The sequence below is a fragment of the Bombina bombina genome, chromosome 4 (assembly GCF_027579735.1).
Source record: "Bombina bombina isolate aBomBom1 chromosome 4, aBomBom1.pri, whole genome shotgun sequence".
In the NCBI taxonomy this organism is placed as follows: domain Eukaryota; kingdom Metazoa; phylum Chordata; class Amphibia; order Anura; family Bombinatoridae; genus Bombina; species Bombina bombina.
This window is the reverse complement of record NC_069502.1, coordinates 877749532-877769318: the sequence shown is the minus strand read 5'-3', so window position 1 is coordinate 877769318 and position 19787 is coordinate 877749532. Positions and strand designations below refer to the sequence as shown.

Sequence of the window (19787 nt, the reverse complement as noted above, 5' to 3'; positions counted from 1 at the left end):
AAGCATGCACCGCCACTGAGCATAGAAAATGGCATCACATATAGCGAGACGCTCTCTGAAATTGCAATCTCACCTAATAGGTAGGGGAACACATTACCCAGCCTGTGGTAGCCTCCTCTCCTCCTGTGCAGACGGAGGTGCCGCAGCTCTAAACCACAAAGTTACATTGCTCCTAACACACACACAAGGTAGTAGCGTTCAGGTGAAAATTAAAAACCACCCGGAAATTTATACTTTTAGCTTTGGCTGGAGTGTTTTTGCCTCCTCCTGGTGGCCAGGTGTTGAATTTCCAACAGTAAATGAATGAATTCATGGACTCTCCATGCCATTGAAAAGAAATTGTATTCTCTGTCTGAATCACAAAATAAATTTTTGGGTTTAATATCCCTTTAAGTATAGGATATTAACAAGCTATGTAAACACCACCGACAGAAAACATTACACTACCAGTGGGGTGTAAGACAGAACAATGGAATATTAACACTTTATTTCATATCTCTCCAAGTAATGGGCTTGGGTTTACAGACAAATATAAGATAAGAAAGCATGTGTGTGTACATAAAGAAAAAAAACAATGAGGTCTGCTTTTTCCAGTTTTAATGGGTTGTGGTTTCAAAACACAACAGCTATTGCATTTACACAGATAAATCTGAAAATGCAATTTCTCATACATTTTATACTCTGCAGCTGATATAACAAGTCAATAGAAACACATTAAGGGAAAAGCAATTTTACATTACACTGTCCCTTTAAGGGCTCTATACTTATTATTTCTGCCATTTTGTCTATGTATATAGCACCCCTTGTGTAAATATTGTTTTTGGATTTTTTTTTTATAGTTTTGTATATGTAGTATTATGTATCCACTATGAGCAATGAGTACAAGCAGGGTTTGTAAATTTACTACAAAGAGGAAGGAAAGCAGATCCCTGATCTAAACAATTATTAGAGTTCTTTTCCTGTGTGTCTTCAAATGTGTACATAGCTCTAAATGCCAGGGGAAAATGCTCTCTCTACTGTATGAACTTTGTAATGAGAAATAAGACTCGACTTATGTTTAAAACATTTCTCACATTTAGAACATGGAAACATTTCCCCTCCTGTATGAACTCTCTGATGTTCTTTAAGGTTCCTTTTCCGGTTAAAACGTTTTCCACACTCAGAACATGAAAATGCCTTTTCTCCTATATGAATTTTCTGATGTGCTTTAAGATAGGAAATCCCATTAAAACATTTTCCACATTCCAAACATGGAAAAGCCTTTCCATTTACATGTATTTGCTGATGAGTAATAAGATTTGATTTCCAGTAAAAACATTTCCCACATACAGAGCAGGTAAATGGTTTCTCTCCTGTATGAGTTTTTTTATGATACGCAAGACTTGGTTTTGAAGCAAAACATTTTCCACATTCAGAACAAGAAAATAGTTCCTCAACCATGCCAGCTATATGTATTTTCTGATGATTAAAAAGACTTGATTTCTGAGTAAAACATTTCCCACATTCAGAACATGAATATGGTTTCTCTTGTTTGTGAACATTTTGATGTCTAGTAAGATGTGAGTTCCTGGTAAAACATTTTCCACATTTAGAACAGGAAAATAGTTTCTCTCCTGTATGAAGTTTATGATGAGTAACAAGATATGATTTCTGGGTAAAACATTTCCCACATAGAGAACATGAAAATGATTTATTTTCCAAGTTGTTTCTTTGATCTTTAACGAGACTGAAAGATGCATCTGCGCTACAGTTTTGACTTGGAATATATGAGCTTATGGGTTGATCTGTTGAAATAAACACAGTGAGAGTAAAGTTATTTACATTAAAATTATTTTGCACTTATATCTCTAGATTTATCACAATGCAAGAATTACTTAAGTTCAACACAGGTCAAATCTCAATATTTACTCACTCATATGTATGTGAATCAATGAGTGCTGCCTTATTATGAATAACTCATATATAAATTATTGCATATACAAATTAAGTTATGCAAATTAATAGAAGAATATTTAAAGTTTTGTTTTTTTTAAATTTCACACTCTAACTGAATTATAAGAGTTTATTTTTTACCCATCTTCTTCTTCCGACGACTTCCCGATGAATGACGGTTCCTTTAAGGAACGTCATCCAAGATGGCGTCCCTCGAATTCCGATTGGCTGATAGGATTCTATCAGCCAATCGGAATTAAGGTAGGAAAATTCTGATTGGCTGATGGAATCAGCCAATCAGAATCAAGTTCAATCCGATTGGCTGATTCAATCAGCCAATCAGATTGAGCTCGCATTCTATTGGCTGTTCCGATCAGCCAATAGAATGCAAGCTCAATCTGATTGGCTGATCGGATCAGCCAATCGGATTGAACTTGATTCTGATTGGCTGATTCCATCAGCCAATCAGAATTTTCCTACCTTAATTCCGATTGGCTGATAGAATCCTATCAGCCAATCGGAATTCGAGGGACGCCATCTTGGATGACGTCCCTTAAAGGAACCGTCATTCGTCGGGAAGTCGTCGGAAGAAGAAGATGGGTCCGCGGTGGAGGTCTTCAAGATGGAGCTGGTCCTCATCGGATAAAGATAGAAGATGCCGCTTGGAAGAAGATGGTTGCCGGCCTGGATCTACTCTTCTTCCCGGATAGGATGAAGACTTTGGAGCCTCTTCTGGACTTCTTCAGCCGTCGGATGATGGATGTCTAGCCCCCGCTTGGGCTTAGATGAAGATTTCGGAGCCTGGAACGATCGGTGATACCTGGCATGGTGAAGACAAGGTAGGAAGATCTTCAGGGGCTTAGTGTTAGGTTTATTTAAGGGGGGTTTGGGTTAGATTAGGGGTATGTGGGTGGTGGGTTGTAATGTTGGGGGGGTATTGTATGTTTTTTTTTTACAGGCAAAAGAGCTGAATTCTTTGGGGCATGCCCCGCAAAGGGCCCTGTTCAGGGCTGGTAAGGTAAAAGAGCTTTGAACTTTAGTAATTTAGAATAGGGTAGGGCATTTTTTTATTTTGGGGGTCTTTGTTATTTTATTAGGGGGCTTAGAGTAGGTGTAATTAGTTTAAAATTGTTGTAATATTTTTCTGATGTTTGTAAATATTTTTTATTTTTTTTAACAGTTAGTTTATTTCATTGTATTTATTTGTAGATATTGTATTTAATTAATTTATTGATAGTGTAGTGTTAGGTTTAATTGTAGGTAATTGTAGGTATTTTATTTAATTAATTTATTGATAGTTTAGTGTTAGGTTTAATTGTAACTTAGGTTAGGATTTATTTTACAGGTAATTTTGTAATTATTTTAACTATTTTAGCTATTAAATAGTTCTTAACTATTTAATAGCTATTGTACCTGGTTAAAATAAATACAAAGTTACCTGTAAAATAAATATTAATCCTAAAATAGCTATAATATAATTATAATTTATATTGTAGCTATATTAGGATTTATTTTACAGGTAAGTATTTATCTTTAAATAGGAATAATTTATTTAATAAGAGTTAATTTATTTAGTTAGATTTAAATTATATTTAACTTAGGGGGGTGTTAGTGTTAGGGTTAGACTTAGCTTTAGGGGTTAATCCATTTATTAGAATAGCGGCAAGATTCGGTCGGCAGATTAGGGGTTAATAATTGAAGTTAGGTGTTGGCGATGTTAGGGAGGGCAGATTAGGGGTTAATACTATTTATTATAGGGTTATTGAGGCTGGAGTGAGGCGGATTAGGGGTTATTAACTTTATTATAGTAGCGGTGAGATCCGCTCAGCAGATTAGGGGTTAATAAGTGTAGGCAGGTGGAGGCGACGTTGAGGGGGGCAGATTAGGGGTTAATAAATATAATATAGGGGTCGGCGGTGTTAGGGGCAGCAGATTAGGGGTACATAGCTATAATGTAGGTGGCGGCTCTTTGCGGTCGGCAGATTAGGGGTTAATTATTGTAGGTAGCTGGCGGCGACGTTGTGGAAGGCAGGTTAGGGTTTAATAAATATAATATAGGGGTCGGCGGTGATAGGGGCAGCAGATTAGGGGTACATAAGTATAACGTAGGTGGCGGTCGGCAGATTAGGGGTTAAAAAAATGTAATCGAGTGGCGGCGATGTGGGGGGACCTCGGTTTAGGGGTGCATAGGTAGTTTATGGGTGTTAGTGTACTTTAGAGCACAGTAGTTAAGAGCTTTATAAACCGGCGTTAGCCCAGAAAGCTCTTAACTACTGACTTTTTTGTGCGGCTGGAGTTTTGTCGTTAGAATTCTAAGGCTCACTTCAGACACGACTCTAAATACCGGAGTTAGAAAAATCCCATTGAAAAGATAGGATACGCAATTGACGTAAGGGGATCTGTGGTATGGAAAAGTCTAGAGTGATAATGTGACCAAGCAACTAAAGTAAAAAACTTCTGTTGAATGACTGAATAACCCAGGAAGAAACTTCTGTTGAAATATGCAAAAAATGGATTAGTATGGGTTAAGCTAAGTTGCATGGAATTAGAGTAAATTAGATAGGGCTGATATCTGCAAGATACAGGAGAGTCTACCACCCCGGCCGTAGGCGGCAGACCCCCCACTTTACATATTCTTTCAAGATCATTTATAGGTGCTAATGAACCAGCCCATCCTTAGCCAGTTTCCTAGGGGGAAGAGTGAGAGAGTAAAAGAGCAACAAAAGCACCAACATCTTAGAAGAGGCATGCATTTCTATAGGTCAATGTTTTTCAACCAGTGTGCCGTGAGAGATCCTCAGGTGTGCCGCGGCAGACTGACAAACAGTGAGGGGGTGTCCCTCTTTCAAATTTTGAAATATTGGTAGGTATGTGACAGGCTCATCAGGCATCATTTACAACCATGACATTGACATTCATTCACAGACAATCATTATGATTGTTTGTGAATGAATGTCAATATGTCATGTATAGTTTGTAGGAGGCATGGCATGACAGCACAGTACAGTGTGTGTGTATATATATATATATATATATATATATATACACACACTGAATATATATCCTGTATTAGGCTACAATGTGTGATTTTTTAAAATTTTGAGATGGTGGTGTGCCACAGGATTTTTTAATGTAAAAAAGTGTGCCACAGCAAAAAAAAAGGTTGCAAATCACTGCTATAGGTTATGCTAATAGGAACCTAACAGGAACTATCATTTGCAGTCATAGCTAGTAAAGTTATTTAAATAATTTCAATCTCATAATAAAAAATAAATAAAAAAATATAAAATACACAGTCTGAGCCTTTAACGCAAAATAAGGTAGGAGGATGATTGCCGCATTTCATATTTCACATTCATAAGCCCTTACACACGCACATACAAAAAGGTACAAACAAGGGCAATTATTGTTAACAATTAGTCTCCCTTTCGGTAATACATGCATAGGGCATCTATGTGCACAGGCCAATGCTGTTGAAACAAAGTATTGCTGAAGTGAAGTTATTACGTCTGACTAAGTGGAACCACACACCATAAACACAATAACGTATGGGGATAGAATGAGCTATTTCAACTATAAACATATAACTGACATTGACTTTATAAGAAAAGGAAAGCGGTTTCAAGGTATCTGGGAAGACAAACATAAAAAGAACTGTTAATTTATATCCTGAGGTACTAGTTAAATACAACACTAATACAACAAACTTAGTCCCCAGACACATGTTAGAAAGAGTCCATGTGACTGCAAATGCTCCGGCACTGTAAGTATGCGGGAGACTAACCCACACCGATTCTCCGGGCAGAGCTATGAGGTGCAGAGTATACTTGGTTGCAGCAGATGTCTGGATAGACTTGCCCGCTTGCCTGAATGAGTCCACATGTGAACAGCGCCTGTGTATCCAGGTCTCCGCGTCGCCTGTATGTAAAGCGGAGCATTACCGCAACTGCTATGCCTGTCACACCAAGCATTGGTCTTTTAATCTTCCTTGCTCGTCTGGTTAGCGCTTTTTTCCTCCGAAGAGGGCGACATTGAGTCTTCATAGGGGTCGGAAGCAAGGCGGTATGAGTTTTGGATGGCGTAGTATAGTTCCCCATAATCGATCTCTTACGGTTCTCCATATCAGTTAGTGATTGCTCTCTCTCCCTGTAGTATACATAAGTGAGAGGTGTCTCGATCTGCTGTCTAGGCAAGGTGTTACCCTCATCAGTCAACTCTGGGCCAGATGTTACCGCTTTAGCTGTAGCCATGCTGCATTGTTGAAAGTGATCACCGCCATTTCCCCATGCTGCAGCTATGTCCCGCACAAGCCGAGCAAAATGATGATTTAGGAGAGTGGTGATCTGCTCGAGTAAAATGGCTTCTGTACGCTTCATCTTGTATATATAACAAGGGAATCCCGCTGAATATATATAGAGCTAGTACCCTCTGGGTACCTTTAACGACAGAGACCCAAGAGTACTCTGCCGGGGGGTTGATTAGGAGGCCTCAACCTCAGAAAGTCTCCGGTCAACTGTAGCAAGCCTCAATTTTGAAAGAAATTAGTGCTGGTTGTTGAGCATCTCAAGCTATGCCTTTTGTGATGGATATGGCTGAGCTATGGTGATGATAAAGGTTGATTAAAGGCAGAATAGTGTAGAGATTTATAGGAGCTAGCAATTGAGTGACCTGTCATGGCCGCCGCCCGGAAGTTCCCCGTAAACTAAATCTTAAAGTGCCAGTTACATTTCAAAGCAGCTAGCAGATGTTTATTGTCATTATGCAGATGTCACATAGTGTTGTGGTTACTCTCCAGGTTATAGTGCTATTTATCAGAAGTGCTTCTTCTAAGCAGTGAGTGTAAATGTCTACTAAAGTAAAGTCTGACAGTGGTACCAATCGGCCATGCCACATGTTTGCAATTTCCCCTGCACTGAAACCCCTGCTCCTTGACTCCGATGATGGCCCTGCTGTTTGAATTCTTCTCTGGCCCCCTGCTCCTCAATGCCTGCGCTGGCCCTAATGTGTGACTCCTGCGCTTTCCCCCTGCTCAGTGACTCATGTGCTTGCTCACTGCTCAGCGACTCCTACACTGGCTCCCCAGAGCTTTTCACTGGCCTCCTGTTTAGTGAATCCTGTACTGGCCACTGCTCCTCAACTTCTGCACTGAACTGTTGTGCGACTCCTGCACTGGCCCACTGCTCTGTCTCATGCGCTGGCTCACTGCTCAGTGACTCCTGCACTGACCCGGTTCTGTATCTTCTGCACTGGTCCACTGCTCCATGACTCCTGCACTAGTCCGGTTGTGTGACTTCTGCACTGGCCCACTGCTCTATGTGTCATGCGCTGGCTCCCTGTTCAGTGACTCCTGCACTGACCCTGCTGTGTATCTTCTGCACTGGTCCACTGTTCCATGACTCCTGCACTGGCCCTGTTGTATGACTTCTGCACTGGCCCACTGCTCTATGTGTCATGCGCTGGCTCCCTGTTCAGTGACTCCTGCACTGACCCTGCTGTGTATCTTCTGCACTGGTCCACTGCTCCATGACTCCTGCACTGGCCCTGTTGTATGACTTCTGCACTGGTCCACTGCTGAGGGAGCTGACCCTGTTGTGTAATTCCTACTCTGGCAGTGCACTATTAATCTTGTGCTTTTCTGTGACTCCTACGCTGACCCCCTGCTGCAAGACTTCTGCACTGGTCTTGCTGAGTGCCTCCTGCTCTGACCCACTGCTCCATGATTCTCACGCCAGCCTTGCTAAGTGACTCCTGAACAGAACCTGCTCTGTATGCTGACCCTGTTGTACAACTCCTGCTGACTCCTTTATGCTGCACAGTGATTCCTTTATATGTGCTCATTTATATCTGTCCCTAATTGGCTGCAGCAAAGGAAATAAGATTTACAACTCTCAAGAGGTTTTTCAAGGGTTTTGATTCTGGACTGCAACACAATGCATGATATTGTTAAATGCTTTTTAAAACATTTATTTTGTATGCTGGTATTTTGCAGTACAGTGAATAATTTCTGTTGCATATTAAAATAAATGTTTTATATAAGAAAAGTGTATATCAGCAGCAGCACACAGTGTATGTCAACAGTGGCACACAGTGTATATCAGCAACGACACACAGGGGGGTAGTTATCAAGCCGTCTACTTTTCTGGCTTTGCCGGCCCAATACGTCCGCCTAAGCTCGCCTACCTTCGCCGCCGCGGACCTTGAATACGTTCGCCTAAGTTATCAAATAAAGCTGTCAAAAAGCCGCGGGGCGATGAGCAGCGGACTGTGAGAGTTATCACTCATCCGATCTCGCTGCTCTTCGGCTTTTTCCCAGCTTTATTGCTAGCCTGTCACTAAGCACCCACACTAAACTGCACTGTTCTACCCCCTATACCGGCGCCCCCGGAGCCTCCCGCAACTCAATAAAGTTACTAACCCCTAAACCGCCGCTCCTAGACCCTGCCGCAACTCTTATAAATGTATTAACCCCTAAACCGCCGCTCCCGGAGCCCACCGCCACCTACAATATACCTAGTAACCCCTATCCTGCCCCCCCTATACCGTCGCCCTCTATAATAAAATTATATCCTGCTGATCCCGCACCTCGCCGCAACTAAATAAATAGTTTAACCCCTAAACCGCCGCTCCCTGAACCCGCCGCAACCTATATTAAACCTATTAACCCCTATCCTGCCCCCCCTACACCGTCGCCACCTATAATAAATTTATTAACCCCTATCCTGCCCCCCACTACGACGCCGCCACTGTAATAAATGTATTAACCCCTAAACTGATGTCTAACACTAACCCTAACGCCCCCCTAACTTAAATATTAATTAAATAAATCTAAATAATATTTATATTATGAACTAAATTAATCCTATTTAAAACTAAATACTTACCTTTAAAATAAACCCTAATATAGCTACAATATAAATAATAATTATATTGTAGCTATCTTAGGATTTATTTTTATTTTACAGGCAACTTTCCATTTATTTTAACTAGGTACAATAGTTATTAAATAGTTATTAACTATTTAATACCTACCTATCTAAAATAAAGAGAAATTAACCTGTAAAATAACAACTAACCTAAGTTACAATTACACCTAACACTACACTATCATTAAATAAATTATTCCTATTTAAAACTAAATACTTACCTGTAAAATAAACCCTAAGATAGCTACAATATAAATAATAATTATATTGTAGCTATCTTAGGATTTATATTTATTTTACAGGTAACTTTGTATTTATTTTAGCTAGTTAGAATAGTTATTAAATAGTTATTAACTATTTAATAAATACCTAGCTAAAATAAATACAAAATTACCTGTAAAATAAATCCTAACCTAAGTTACAATTAAACCTAACACTACACTATCATTAAATTAATTAAATAAACTACCTACAAATAACTACAATTAAATACAATTACATAAACTAACTAAAGTACAAAAAATAAAAAAAGCTAAGTTACAGAAAATAAAAAAATAAGTTACAAACATTTTACAAATATTACAACAATTTTAAGCTACTTACACCTAATCTAAGCCCCCTAATAAAATAACAAACCCCCCCAAAATAAAAAAATGCCCTACCCTATTGTAAATTAAATAAAGTTCAAAGCTCTTTTACCTTACCAGCCCTTAAAAGGGCCATTTGTGGGGGCATGCCCCCAAAAGTTCAGCTCTTTTGCCTGTAAATGAAAAATACAACCCCCCCAACATTAAAACCCACCACCCACATACCCCTAATCTAACCCAAACCCCTCTTACAAAAACCTAACACTAATCCCCTGAAGATCATCCTACCTTGAGTCGTCTTCACTCAGCCGAGCAGCGATGGAACCCAAGTGGACATCCGGACCGGCAGAAGTGATCATCCAAGGGGCGCTGAAGAAATCTTCCATCCGATGAAGTCATCATCCAGGCGGCGCTGAAGAAGTCTTCGATCCGGGCGATGTCATCTTCCAAGCCGGGTCTTGAATCTTCCTTCCGCCGCCGCGGAACATCCTTCTTCACCGACGGACTACGACGAATGAAGGCTCCTTTAAGGGACGTCATCCAAGATGGCGTCCCCTCAATTCCGATTGGCTGATAGGATTCTATCAGCCAATCGGAATTAAGGAAGGAAAAATCTGATTGGCTGATGGAATCAGCCAATCAGATTCAAGTTCAATCCGATTGGCTGATCCAATCAGCCAATCAGATTGAGCTTGCATTCTATTGGCTGATCGGAACAGCCAATAGAATGCAAGCTCAATCTGATTGGCTGATTCCATCAGCCAATCAGATTTTTCCTACCTTAATTCCGATTGGCTGATAGAATCCTATCAGCCAATCGGAATTGAGGGGACGCCATCTTGGATGACGTCCCTTAAAGGAGCCTTCATTCGTCGTAGTCCGTCGGTGAAGGAGGTTCCGCGTCGGCGGAAGGAAGATTCAAGACCCGGCTTGGAAGATGACATCGCCCGGATCGAAGACTTCTTCAGCGCCGCCTGGATGATGACTTCATCGGATGGAAGATTTCTTCAGCGCCCCTTGGATGATCACTTCTGCCGGTCCGGATGTCCACTTGGGTTCCATCGCTGCTCGGCTGAGTGAAGACGACTCAAGGTAGGATGATCTTCAGGGGATTAGTGTTAGGTTTTTGTAAGGGGGGTTTGGGTTAGATTAGGGGTATGTGGGTGGTGGGTTTTAATGTTGGGGGGGGATTGTATTTTTCATTTACAGGCAAAAGAGCTGAACTTTTGCGGGCATGCCCCCACAAATGGCCCTTTTAAGGGCTGGTAAGGTAAAAGAGCTTTGAACTTTATTTAATTTAGAATAGGGTAGGGCATTTTTTTATTTTGGGGGGGGTTTGTTATTTTATTAGGGGGCTTAGATTAGGTGTAAGTAGCTTAAAATTGTTGTAATATTTGTAAAATGTTTGTAACTTATTTTTTTATTTTCTGTAACTTAGCTTTTTTTATTTTTTGTACTTTAGTTAGTTTATGTAATTGTATTTAATTGTAGTTATTTGTAGGTAGTTTATTTAATTAATTTAATGATAGTGTAGTATTAGGTTTAATTGTAACTTAGGTTAGGATTTATTTTACAGGTAATTTTGTATTTCTTTTAGCTAGGTAGTTATTAAATAGTTAATAACTATTTAATAACTATTCTAACTAGCTAAAATAAATACAAAGTTACCTGTAAAATAAATATAAATCTTAAGATAGCTACAATGTAATTATTAATTATATTGCAGCTATCTTAGGGTTTATTTTATAGGTAAGTATTTAGTTTTAAATAGGAATAATATATTAAAGTATAGTGTAGTGTTAGGTGTAATTGTAACTTAGGTTAGTTTTTATTTTACAGGTAAATTTCTCTTTATTTTAGCTAGGTAAGCTATTAAATAGTTAATAACTATTTAATAGCTATTGGACCTAGTTAAAATAAATTGAAAGTTACCTGTAAAATAAAAATAAATCCTAAGATAGCTACAATATAATTATTATTTATATTGTAGCTATATTAGGGTTTATTTTACAGGTAAGCATTTAGTTTTAAATAGGATTAATTTAGTTAATAATAGAAATATTATTTAGATTTATTTAATTAATATTTAAGTAAAGGGGGCATTAGGGTTAGTGTTAGACTTAGGTTTAGGGGGTTTAATAACGTTATTATAGAGGGCGGCGGTATAGGGGGGCAGGATAGGGGTTAATAGGTATAATGTAGGTGGCGGTGGGCTCCGGGAGCGGCGGTTTAGGGGTTAATACATTTATTATAGTTGCGGTGGGCTCCGGGAGGCGGCGGTTTAGGGGTTAATACATTTATTATAGTTGCGGTGGGCTCCGGGAGCGGCGGTTTAGGGGTTAATACATTTATTATAGTTGCGGTGGGCTCCGGGAGCGGCGGTTTAGGGGTTAATACATTTATTATAGTTGCGGTGGGCTCCGGGAGGCGGCGGTTTAGGGGTTAATATGTATAGAGTAGCTTGCGGTGGGCTCCGGGAGCGGCGGTTTAGGGGGTAATAACTTTATTTAGTTGCGGCGGTGTAGGGGGGGACAGATTAGCGGTGTTTAGACTCGGGGTACATGTTAGGGTGTTAGGTGCAGACAGCTCCCATAGAAATCAATGGGATGTCGGGCAGCAGCGAACTTGTACTTTCGCTACGGTCAGACTCCCATTGATTCCTATGGGATCCGCCGCCTCCAGGCTGGCGCTTTGAAAACCAGGTACGCTGGGCCGTAAAAGTGCCGAGCGTACCTGCTAGTTTTTTGATAACTAGCAAAAGTAGTGAGATTGTGTGCGGAACATCTGGAGTGACGTAAGAATCGATCTGTGTCGGACTGAGTCCGGCGGATCGAAGTTTACGTCACAAAATTCTACTTTTGCCGGTCTCGAGCCTTTGATAACTAAGGCGAATCAGCCTCGCCACAAATACGCTGCGGAATTCCAGCGTATTTGAGGTTGACGGCTTGATAACTAGGCCCCACAGTGTATATAAGCAGCAGCACACAGTGTATATCAGCAGCGGCACGGTGTATACATCAGCAGTGACATAGTGTATTTCAGCAGTGACACACAGTGTATATCAGCAACAGTGACACACAGTGTATATCAGCAGCGAAGCAAAGTGTATATCAGCAGCACACAGTGTAAAGCAGCTGCTCAATGTATATTAGGAGCTGCATACAGTGTATATATATATATATATATGCAGCGGCACACAGTGTATATCAGCAGTGCCAAGGTGTATTTCAGCAGTGACATAGTGTATATCAGCAGCAGGGCATAGTGTATTTCAGCAGCAGCGCACAGTGTATATCAGCAGCAGTGACACACAGTGTATATCAGCAGCGGCACAATATATATTAGGAGCTGCATACAGTGTATATCAACACTGGAAGGTGATGCTTACAGCAGCAAAAAAACAAAATATGCTGCTTCCTTATAAACATTACACTAATACAGACTGTATATCACTGCTAAACTTATCTTTAACCCTTTCACCCAAATGGACGAATGTGTATATATATATATATATATATATATATATATATATATATATATATACACACACACACACACACACACACACAGTACTGTGCAAAAGTCTTAGGCCACCATTAGAGTTGTTGTTTTAGCAATGGTATAATGACCATATATAATTATTTCTCAGTCTCTTTATTAGAATGCAACCAGAAAAACAGAATTTATGTTTACCTGATAAATTTCTTTCTCCAACGGTGTGTCCGGTCCACGGCGTCATCCTTACTTGTGGGATATTCTCTTCCCCAACAGGAAATGGCAAAGAGCCCAGCAAAGCTGGTCACATGATCCCTCCTAGGCTCCGCCTACCCCAGTCATTCGACCGACGTTAAGGAGGAATATTTGCATAGGAGAAACCATATGGTACCGTGGTGACTGTAGTTAAAGAAAATAAATTATCAGACCTGATTAAAAAACCAGGGCGGGCCGTGGACCGGACACACCGTTGGAGAAAGAAATTTATCAGGTAAACATAAATTCTGTTTTCCTCCAACATAGGTGTGTCCGGTCCACGGCGTCATCCTTACTTGTGGGAACCAATACCAAAGCTTTAGGACACGGATGAAGGGAGGGAGCAAATCAGGTCACCTAAATGGAAGGCACCACGGCTTGCAAAACCTTTCTCCCAAAAATAGCCTCAGAAGAAGCAAAAGTATCAAACTTGTAAAATTTGGTAAAAGTGTGCAGTGAAGACCAAGTCGCTGCCCACATATCTGATCAACAGAAGCCTCGTTCTTGAAGGCCCATGTGGAAGCCACAGCCCTAGTGGAATGAGCTGTGATTCTTTCGGGAGGCTGCCGTCCGGCAGTCTCGTAAGCCAATCTGATGATGCTTTTAATCCAAAAAGAGAGAGAGGTAGAAGTTGCTTTTTGACCTCTCCTTTTACCTGAATAAACAACAAACAAGGAAGATGTTTGTCTAAAATCCTTTGTAGCATCTAAATAGAATTTTAGAGCGCGAACAACATCCAAATTGTGCAACAAACGTTCCTTCTTTGAAACTGGTTTTGGACACAGAGAAGGTACGATAATCTCCTGGTTAATGTTTTTGTTAGAAACAACTTTTGGAAGAAAACCAGGTTTAGGTACGTAAAACCACCTTATCTGCATGGAACACCAGATAAGGAGGAGAACACTGCAGAGCAGATAATTCTGAGACTCTTCTAGCAGAAGAAATCGCAACTAAAAACAGAACTTTCCAAGATAATAACTTAATATCAACGGAATGTAAGGGTTCAAACGGAACCCCCTGAAGAACTGAAAGAACTAAATTGAGACTCCAAGGAGGAGTCAAAGGTTTGTAAACAGGCTTGATTCTAACCAGAGCCTGAACAAAGGCTTGAACATCTGGCACAGCTGCCAGCTTTTTGTGAAGTAATACCGACAAGGCAGAAATCTGTCCCCTTCAGGGAACTAGCAGATAATCCTTTTTCCAATCCTTCTTGAAGGAAGGATAGAATCCTAGGAATCTTAACCTTGTCCCAAGGGAATCCTTTAGATTCACACCAACAGATATATTTTTTTCCAAATTTTGTGGTAAATCTTTCTAGTTACAGGCTTTCTGGCCTGAACAAGAGTATCGATAACAGAATCTGAGAATCCTCGCTTCGATAAAATCAAGCGTTCAATCTCCAAGCAGTCAGCTGGAGTGAAACCAGATTCGGATGTTCGAACGGACCCTGAACAAGAAGGTCTCGTCTCAAAGGTAGCTTCCAAGGTGGAGCCGATGACATATTCACCAGATCTGCATACCAAGTCCTGCGTGGCCACGCAGGAGCTATCAAGATCACCGACGCCCTCTCCTGATTGATCCTGGCTACCAGCCTGGGGATGAGAGGAAATGGCGGGGAACACATAAGCTAGTTTGAAGGTCCAAGGTGCTACTAGTGCATCCACTAGAGCCGCCTTGGGATCCCTGGATCTGGCCCCGTAGCAAGGAACTTTGAAGTTCTGACGAGAGGCCATCAGATCCATGTCTGGAATGCCCCACAGGTGAGTGACTTGGGCAAAGATTTCCGGATGGAGTTCCCACTCCCCCGGATGCAATGTCTGACGACTCAGAAAATCCGCTTCCCAATTTTCCACTCCTGGGATGTGGATAGCAGACAGGTGGCAGGAGTGAGACTCCGCCCATAGAATGATTTTGGTCACTTCTTCCATCGCTAGGGAACTCCTTGTTCCCCCCCTGATGGTTGATGTACGCAACAGTTGTCATGTTGTCTGATTGAAACCGTATGAACTTGGTCCTCGCTAGCCGAGGCCAGGCCTTGAGAGCATTGAATATCGCTCTCAGTTCCAGAATATTTATCGGTAGAAGAGATTCTTCCCGAGACCAAAGACCCTGAGCTTTCAGGGATCCCCAGACCGCGCCCCAGCCCATCAGACTGGCGTCGGTCGTGACAATGACCCACTCTGGTCTGCGGAACGTCATCCCTTGAGACAGATTGTCCAGGGACAGCCACCAACGGAGTGAGTCTCTGGTCCTCTGATTTACTTGTATCTTCGGAGACAAGTCTGTATAGTCCCCATTCCACTGACTGAGCATGCACAGTTGTAATGGTCTTAGATGAATGCGCGCAAAAGGAACTATGTCCATCGCCGCTACCATCAACCCGATCACTTCCATGCACTGAGCTATGGAAGGAAGAGGAACGGAATGAAGTATCCGACAAGAGTCTAGAAGTTTTGTTTTTCTGGCCTCTGTTAGAAAGATCCTCATTTCTAAAGAGGTCTATAATTGTTCCCAAGAAGGGAACCCTTGTTGACGGGGGATAGAGAACTCTTTTCCCACGTTCACTTTCCAGCCGTGAGATCTGAGAAAGGCCAGGACAATGTCCGTGTGAGCCTTTGCTTGAGGAAGGGACGACGCTTGAATCAGAATGTCGTCCAGGTAAGGTACTACTGCAATGCCCCTTGGTCTTAGCACCGCTAGAAGGGAGCCTAGTACCTTTGTGAAAATCCTTGGAGCAGTGGCTAATCCGAAAGGAAGCGCCACGAACTGGTAATGTTTGTCCAGGAATGCAAACCTTAGGAACCGATGATGTTCCTTGTGGATAGGAATATGTAGATACGCATCCTTTAAATCCACCGTGGTCATGAATTGACCCTCCTGGATGGAAGGAAGAATAGTTCGAATGGTTTCCATCTTGAAAGATGGAACCTTGAGAAACTTGTTTAAGATCTTGAGATCTAAGATTGGTCTGAACGTTCCCTCTTTTTTGGGAACTATGAACAGATTGGAGTAGAACCCCATCCCTTGTTCTCTTAGTGGAACAGGATGAATCACTCCCATTTTTAACAGGTCTTCTACACAATGTAAGAACGCCTGTCTTTTTATGTGGTCTGAAGACAACTGAGACCTGTGGAACCTCCCCCTTGGGGGAAGTCCCTTGAATTCCAGAAGATAACCCTGGGAGACTATTTCTAGCGCCCAAGGATCCAGAACATCTCTTGCCCAAGCCTGAGCGAAGAGAGAGAGTCTGCCCCCCACCAGATCCGGTCCCGATCGGGGGCCAATATTTCATGCTGTCTTGGTAGCAGTGGCAGGCTTCTTGGCCTGCTTTCCCTTGTTCCAGCCTTGCATTGGTCTCCAAGCTGGCTTGGCTTGAGAAGTATTACCCTCTTGCTTAGAGGACGTAGCACTTTGGGCTGGTCCGTTTTTACGAAAGGGACGAAAATTGGGGTCTATTTTTCGCCTTGAAAGGCCGATCCTGAGGAAGGGGCGTGGCCCTTACCCCCAGTGATATCCGAGATAATCTCTTTCAAGTCAGGGCCAAACAGCGTTTTCCCCCTTGAAAGGAATGTTTAGTAGCTTGTTCTTGGAAGACCGCGTCAGCCGACCAAGATTTCAACCAAAGCGCTCTGCGCGCCACAATAGCAAACCCAGAATTCTTAGCCGCTAACCTAGCCAATTGCAAAGTGGCGTCTAGGGTGAAAGAATTAGCCAATTTGAGAGCATTGATTCTGTCCATAATCTCCTCATAAGGAGGAGAATCACTATCGAGCGCCTTTATCAGTTCATCAAACCAGAAACATGCGGCTGTAGTGACAGGGACAATGCATGAAATTGGTTGTAGAAGGTAACCCTGCTGAACAAACATCTTTTTAAGCAAACCTTCTAATTTTTTATCCATAGGATCTTTGAAAGCACAACTATCCTCTATGGGTATAGTGGTGCGTTTGTTTAAAGTAGAAACCGCTCCCTCGACCTTGGGGACTGTCTGCCATAAGTCCTTTCTGGGGTCGACCATAGGAAACAATTTTTAAATATGGGGGGGAGGGACGAAAGGAATACCGGGGCCTTTCCCATTCTTTATTAACAATGTCCGCCACCCGCTTGGGTATAGGAAAAGCTTCTGGGAGCTCCGGCACCTCTAGGAACTTGTCCATTTTACATAGTTTCTCTGGGATGACCAACTTTTCACAATCATCCAGAGTGGATAATACCTCCTTAAGCAGAATGCGGAGATGTTCCAACTTAAATTTAAATGCAATTACATCAGGTTCAGCCTGTTGAGAAATGTTCCCTGAATCAGTAATTTCTCCCTCAGACAAAACCTCCCTGGCCCCTTCAGATTGGGTTAGGGGCCCTTCAGAGATATTAATATCAGCGTCGTCATGCTCTTCAGTAACTAAAAACAGAGCAGGCCACGCTTACGCTGACAAGGGTTCATTTTGGCTAAAATGTTTTTGACAGAATTATCCATTACAGCCGTTAATTGTTGCATAGTAAGCAGTATTGGCGCGCTAGATGTACTAGGGGCCTCCTGAGTGGGCAAGACTCGTGTAGACGAAGGAGGGAATGATGCAGTACCATGCTTACTCCCCTCACTTGAGGAATCATCTTGGGCATCATTGTCATTATCACATAAATCACATTTATTTAAATGAACAGGAATTCTGGCTTCCCCACATTCAGAACACAGTCTATCTGGTAGTTCAGACATGTTAAACAGGCATAAACTGATAATAAAGTACAAAAAACGTTTTAAAATAAAACCGTTACTGTCACTTTAAATTTTAAACTGAACACACTTTATTACTGCAATTGCGAAAAAACATGAAGGAATTGTACAAAATTCACCAAATTTTCACCACAGTGTCTTAAAGCCTTAAAAGTATTGCACACCAAATTTGGAAGCTTTAACCCTTAAAATAACGGAACCCGGAGCCGTTTTAAACACTTTAACCCCCTTTACAGTCCCTGGTATCTGCTTTGCTGAGACCCAACCAAGCCCAAAGGGGAATACGATACCAAATGAACGCCTTCAGAAAGTCTTTTCTAAGTATCAGAGCTCCTCTCACATGCGACTGCATGCCATGCCTCTCAAAAACAAGTGCGCCACACCGGCGCGAAAATGAGACTCTGCTTATGCTTTGGGAAAGCCCCAGAGAAATAAGGTGTCTAATACAGTGCCTGCCGATATTATAATATCAATAAACCCAGATAAAATGATTCCTCAAAGCTAAATATGTTTTAAAACTGAATCGATTTAGCCCAGAAAAGTCTACAATCTTAATAAGCCCTTGTGAAGCCCTTATTTACCATCGTAATAAACATGGCTTACCGGATCCCATAGGGAAAAATGACAGCTTCCAGCATTACATCGTCTTGTTAGAATGTGTCATACCTCAAGCAGCAAGAGACTGCACACTGTTCCCCCAACTGAAGTTAATTGCTCTCAACAGTCCTGTGTGGAACAGCCATGGATTTTAGTTACGGTGCTAAAATCATTTTCCTCATACGAACAGAAATCTTCATCTCTTTTCTGTTTCTGAGTAAATAGTACATACCAGCACTATTTTAAAATAACAAACTCTTGATTGAATAATAAAAACTACAGTTAAACACTAAAAAACTCTAAGCCATCTCCGTGGAGATGTTGCCTGTACAACGGCAAAGAGAATGACTGGGGTAGGCGGAGCCTAGGAGGGATCATGTGACCAGCTTTGCTGGGCTCTTTGCCATTTCCTGTTGGGGAAGAGAATATCCCACAAGTAAGGATGACGCCGTGGACCGGACACACCTATGTTGGAGAAATACAGGATATTTATATGCAGTATTAAAAATAATAATCAGAAAATATAGCTTCTATAGGCTAAAGTGGTAAGTATTTAGTGTGACCTCCCCTTACACTTGAGCAATATTAGGAACCTGGCTCTCATAAACCTAAATGGAATGAACCCCTAATTAATGTCATTGCTAACACCTGTATTTTTCCTACTATTTTATGTCAAAATGAATGCTGTGAAAAAGGACTATTACACCAGGTTTGTGCAAGACATGCTTGAGCATTACATACACGTTGTATGAGTTTAATTTATTGGAAGCTTGCTCATAACTTTCAATCACATCATTCTATTCAAAATGCCAAAGATCACAGAATTTGACAGACATAAAATCATACTTTTGCATCAGCAAGGCCACTCTCAAAGGGGAAAAAAGCAAAGCTCACAAAGATTGGAATGAAGTTCAGTGGAAAAGTGCATTATGGAGTGACAAATCAAATTTTGAAAATTTTGGGTCTAATCTTCGAAAATATGTTCGTTGGAAAGAGATGGAAGAAAAAATGCTTATCACCTTCAGTGAAACATGGTGGAGAGTCTGTCCTGGTTTGGGGCTGCATTTCTGCCAGTGGTGTTGGTGATATTTCCGAATTGATGGGATCATGAATGCTGAAAAGTACAGACAGGTTTTAATTCATCATGCCATCCCTTCTAGAAAGTGCCTGATTGGAAATGGTTTTATTTTTCAGCATGATAATAATCGCAAGCACACTGCTAATGCAGTGAAATCATATTTGGAGAGAAAAACAGCTGATAAAACA

The 19787-nt window shown here is 41.3% G+C and overlaps 1 protein-coding gene across 2 annotated transcripts in view; it reads right to left on the bottom strand.

Moving 5' to 3' along the window:
- Positions 1-580: 580 nt before the first annotated feature.
- The window catches only part of LOC128657405 (oocyte zinc finger protein XlCOF22-like), a 125960-nt gene continuing 106753 nt past the window's right edge, over positions 581-19787 (bottom strand). Inside the window, exon 8 of one of the 2 annotated variants that reach the window (XM_053711741.1) lies at positions 581-1784. In XM_053711741.1, coding sequence (XP_053567716.1) covers positions 988-1784 — 797 coding nt within the window. In that variant the 3' untranslated portion in view covers positions 581-987. Of the gene's footprint in view, positions 1785-19387; positions 19636-19787 lie in introns of those variants that run through there. The other variant, XM_053711742.1, reaches the window with a different exon arrangement.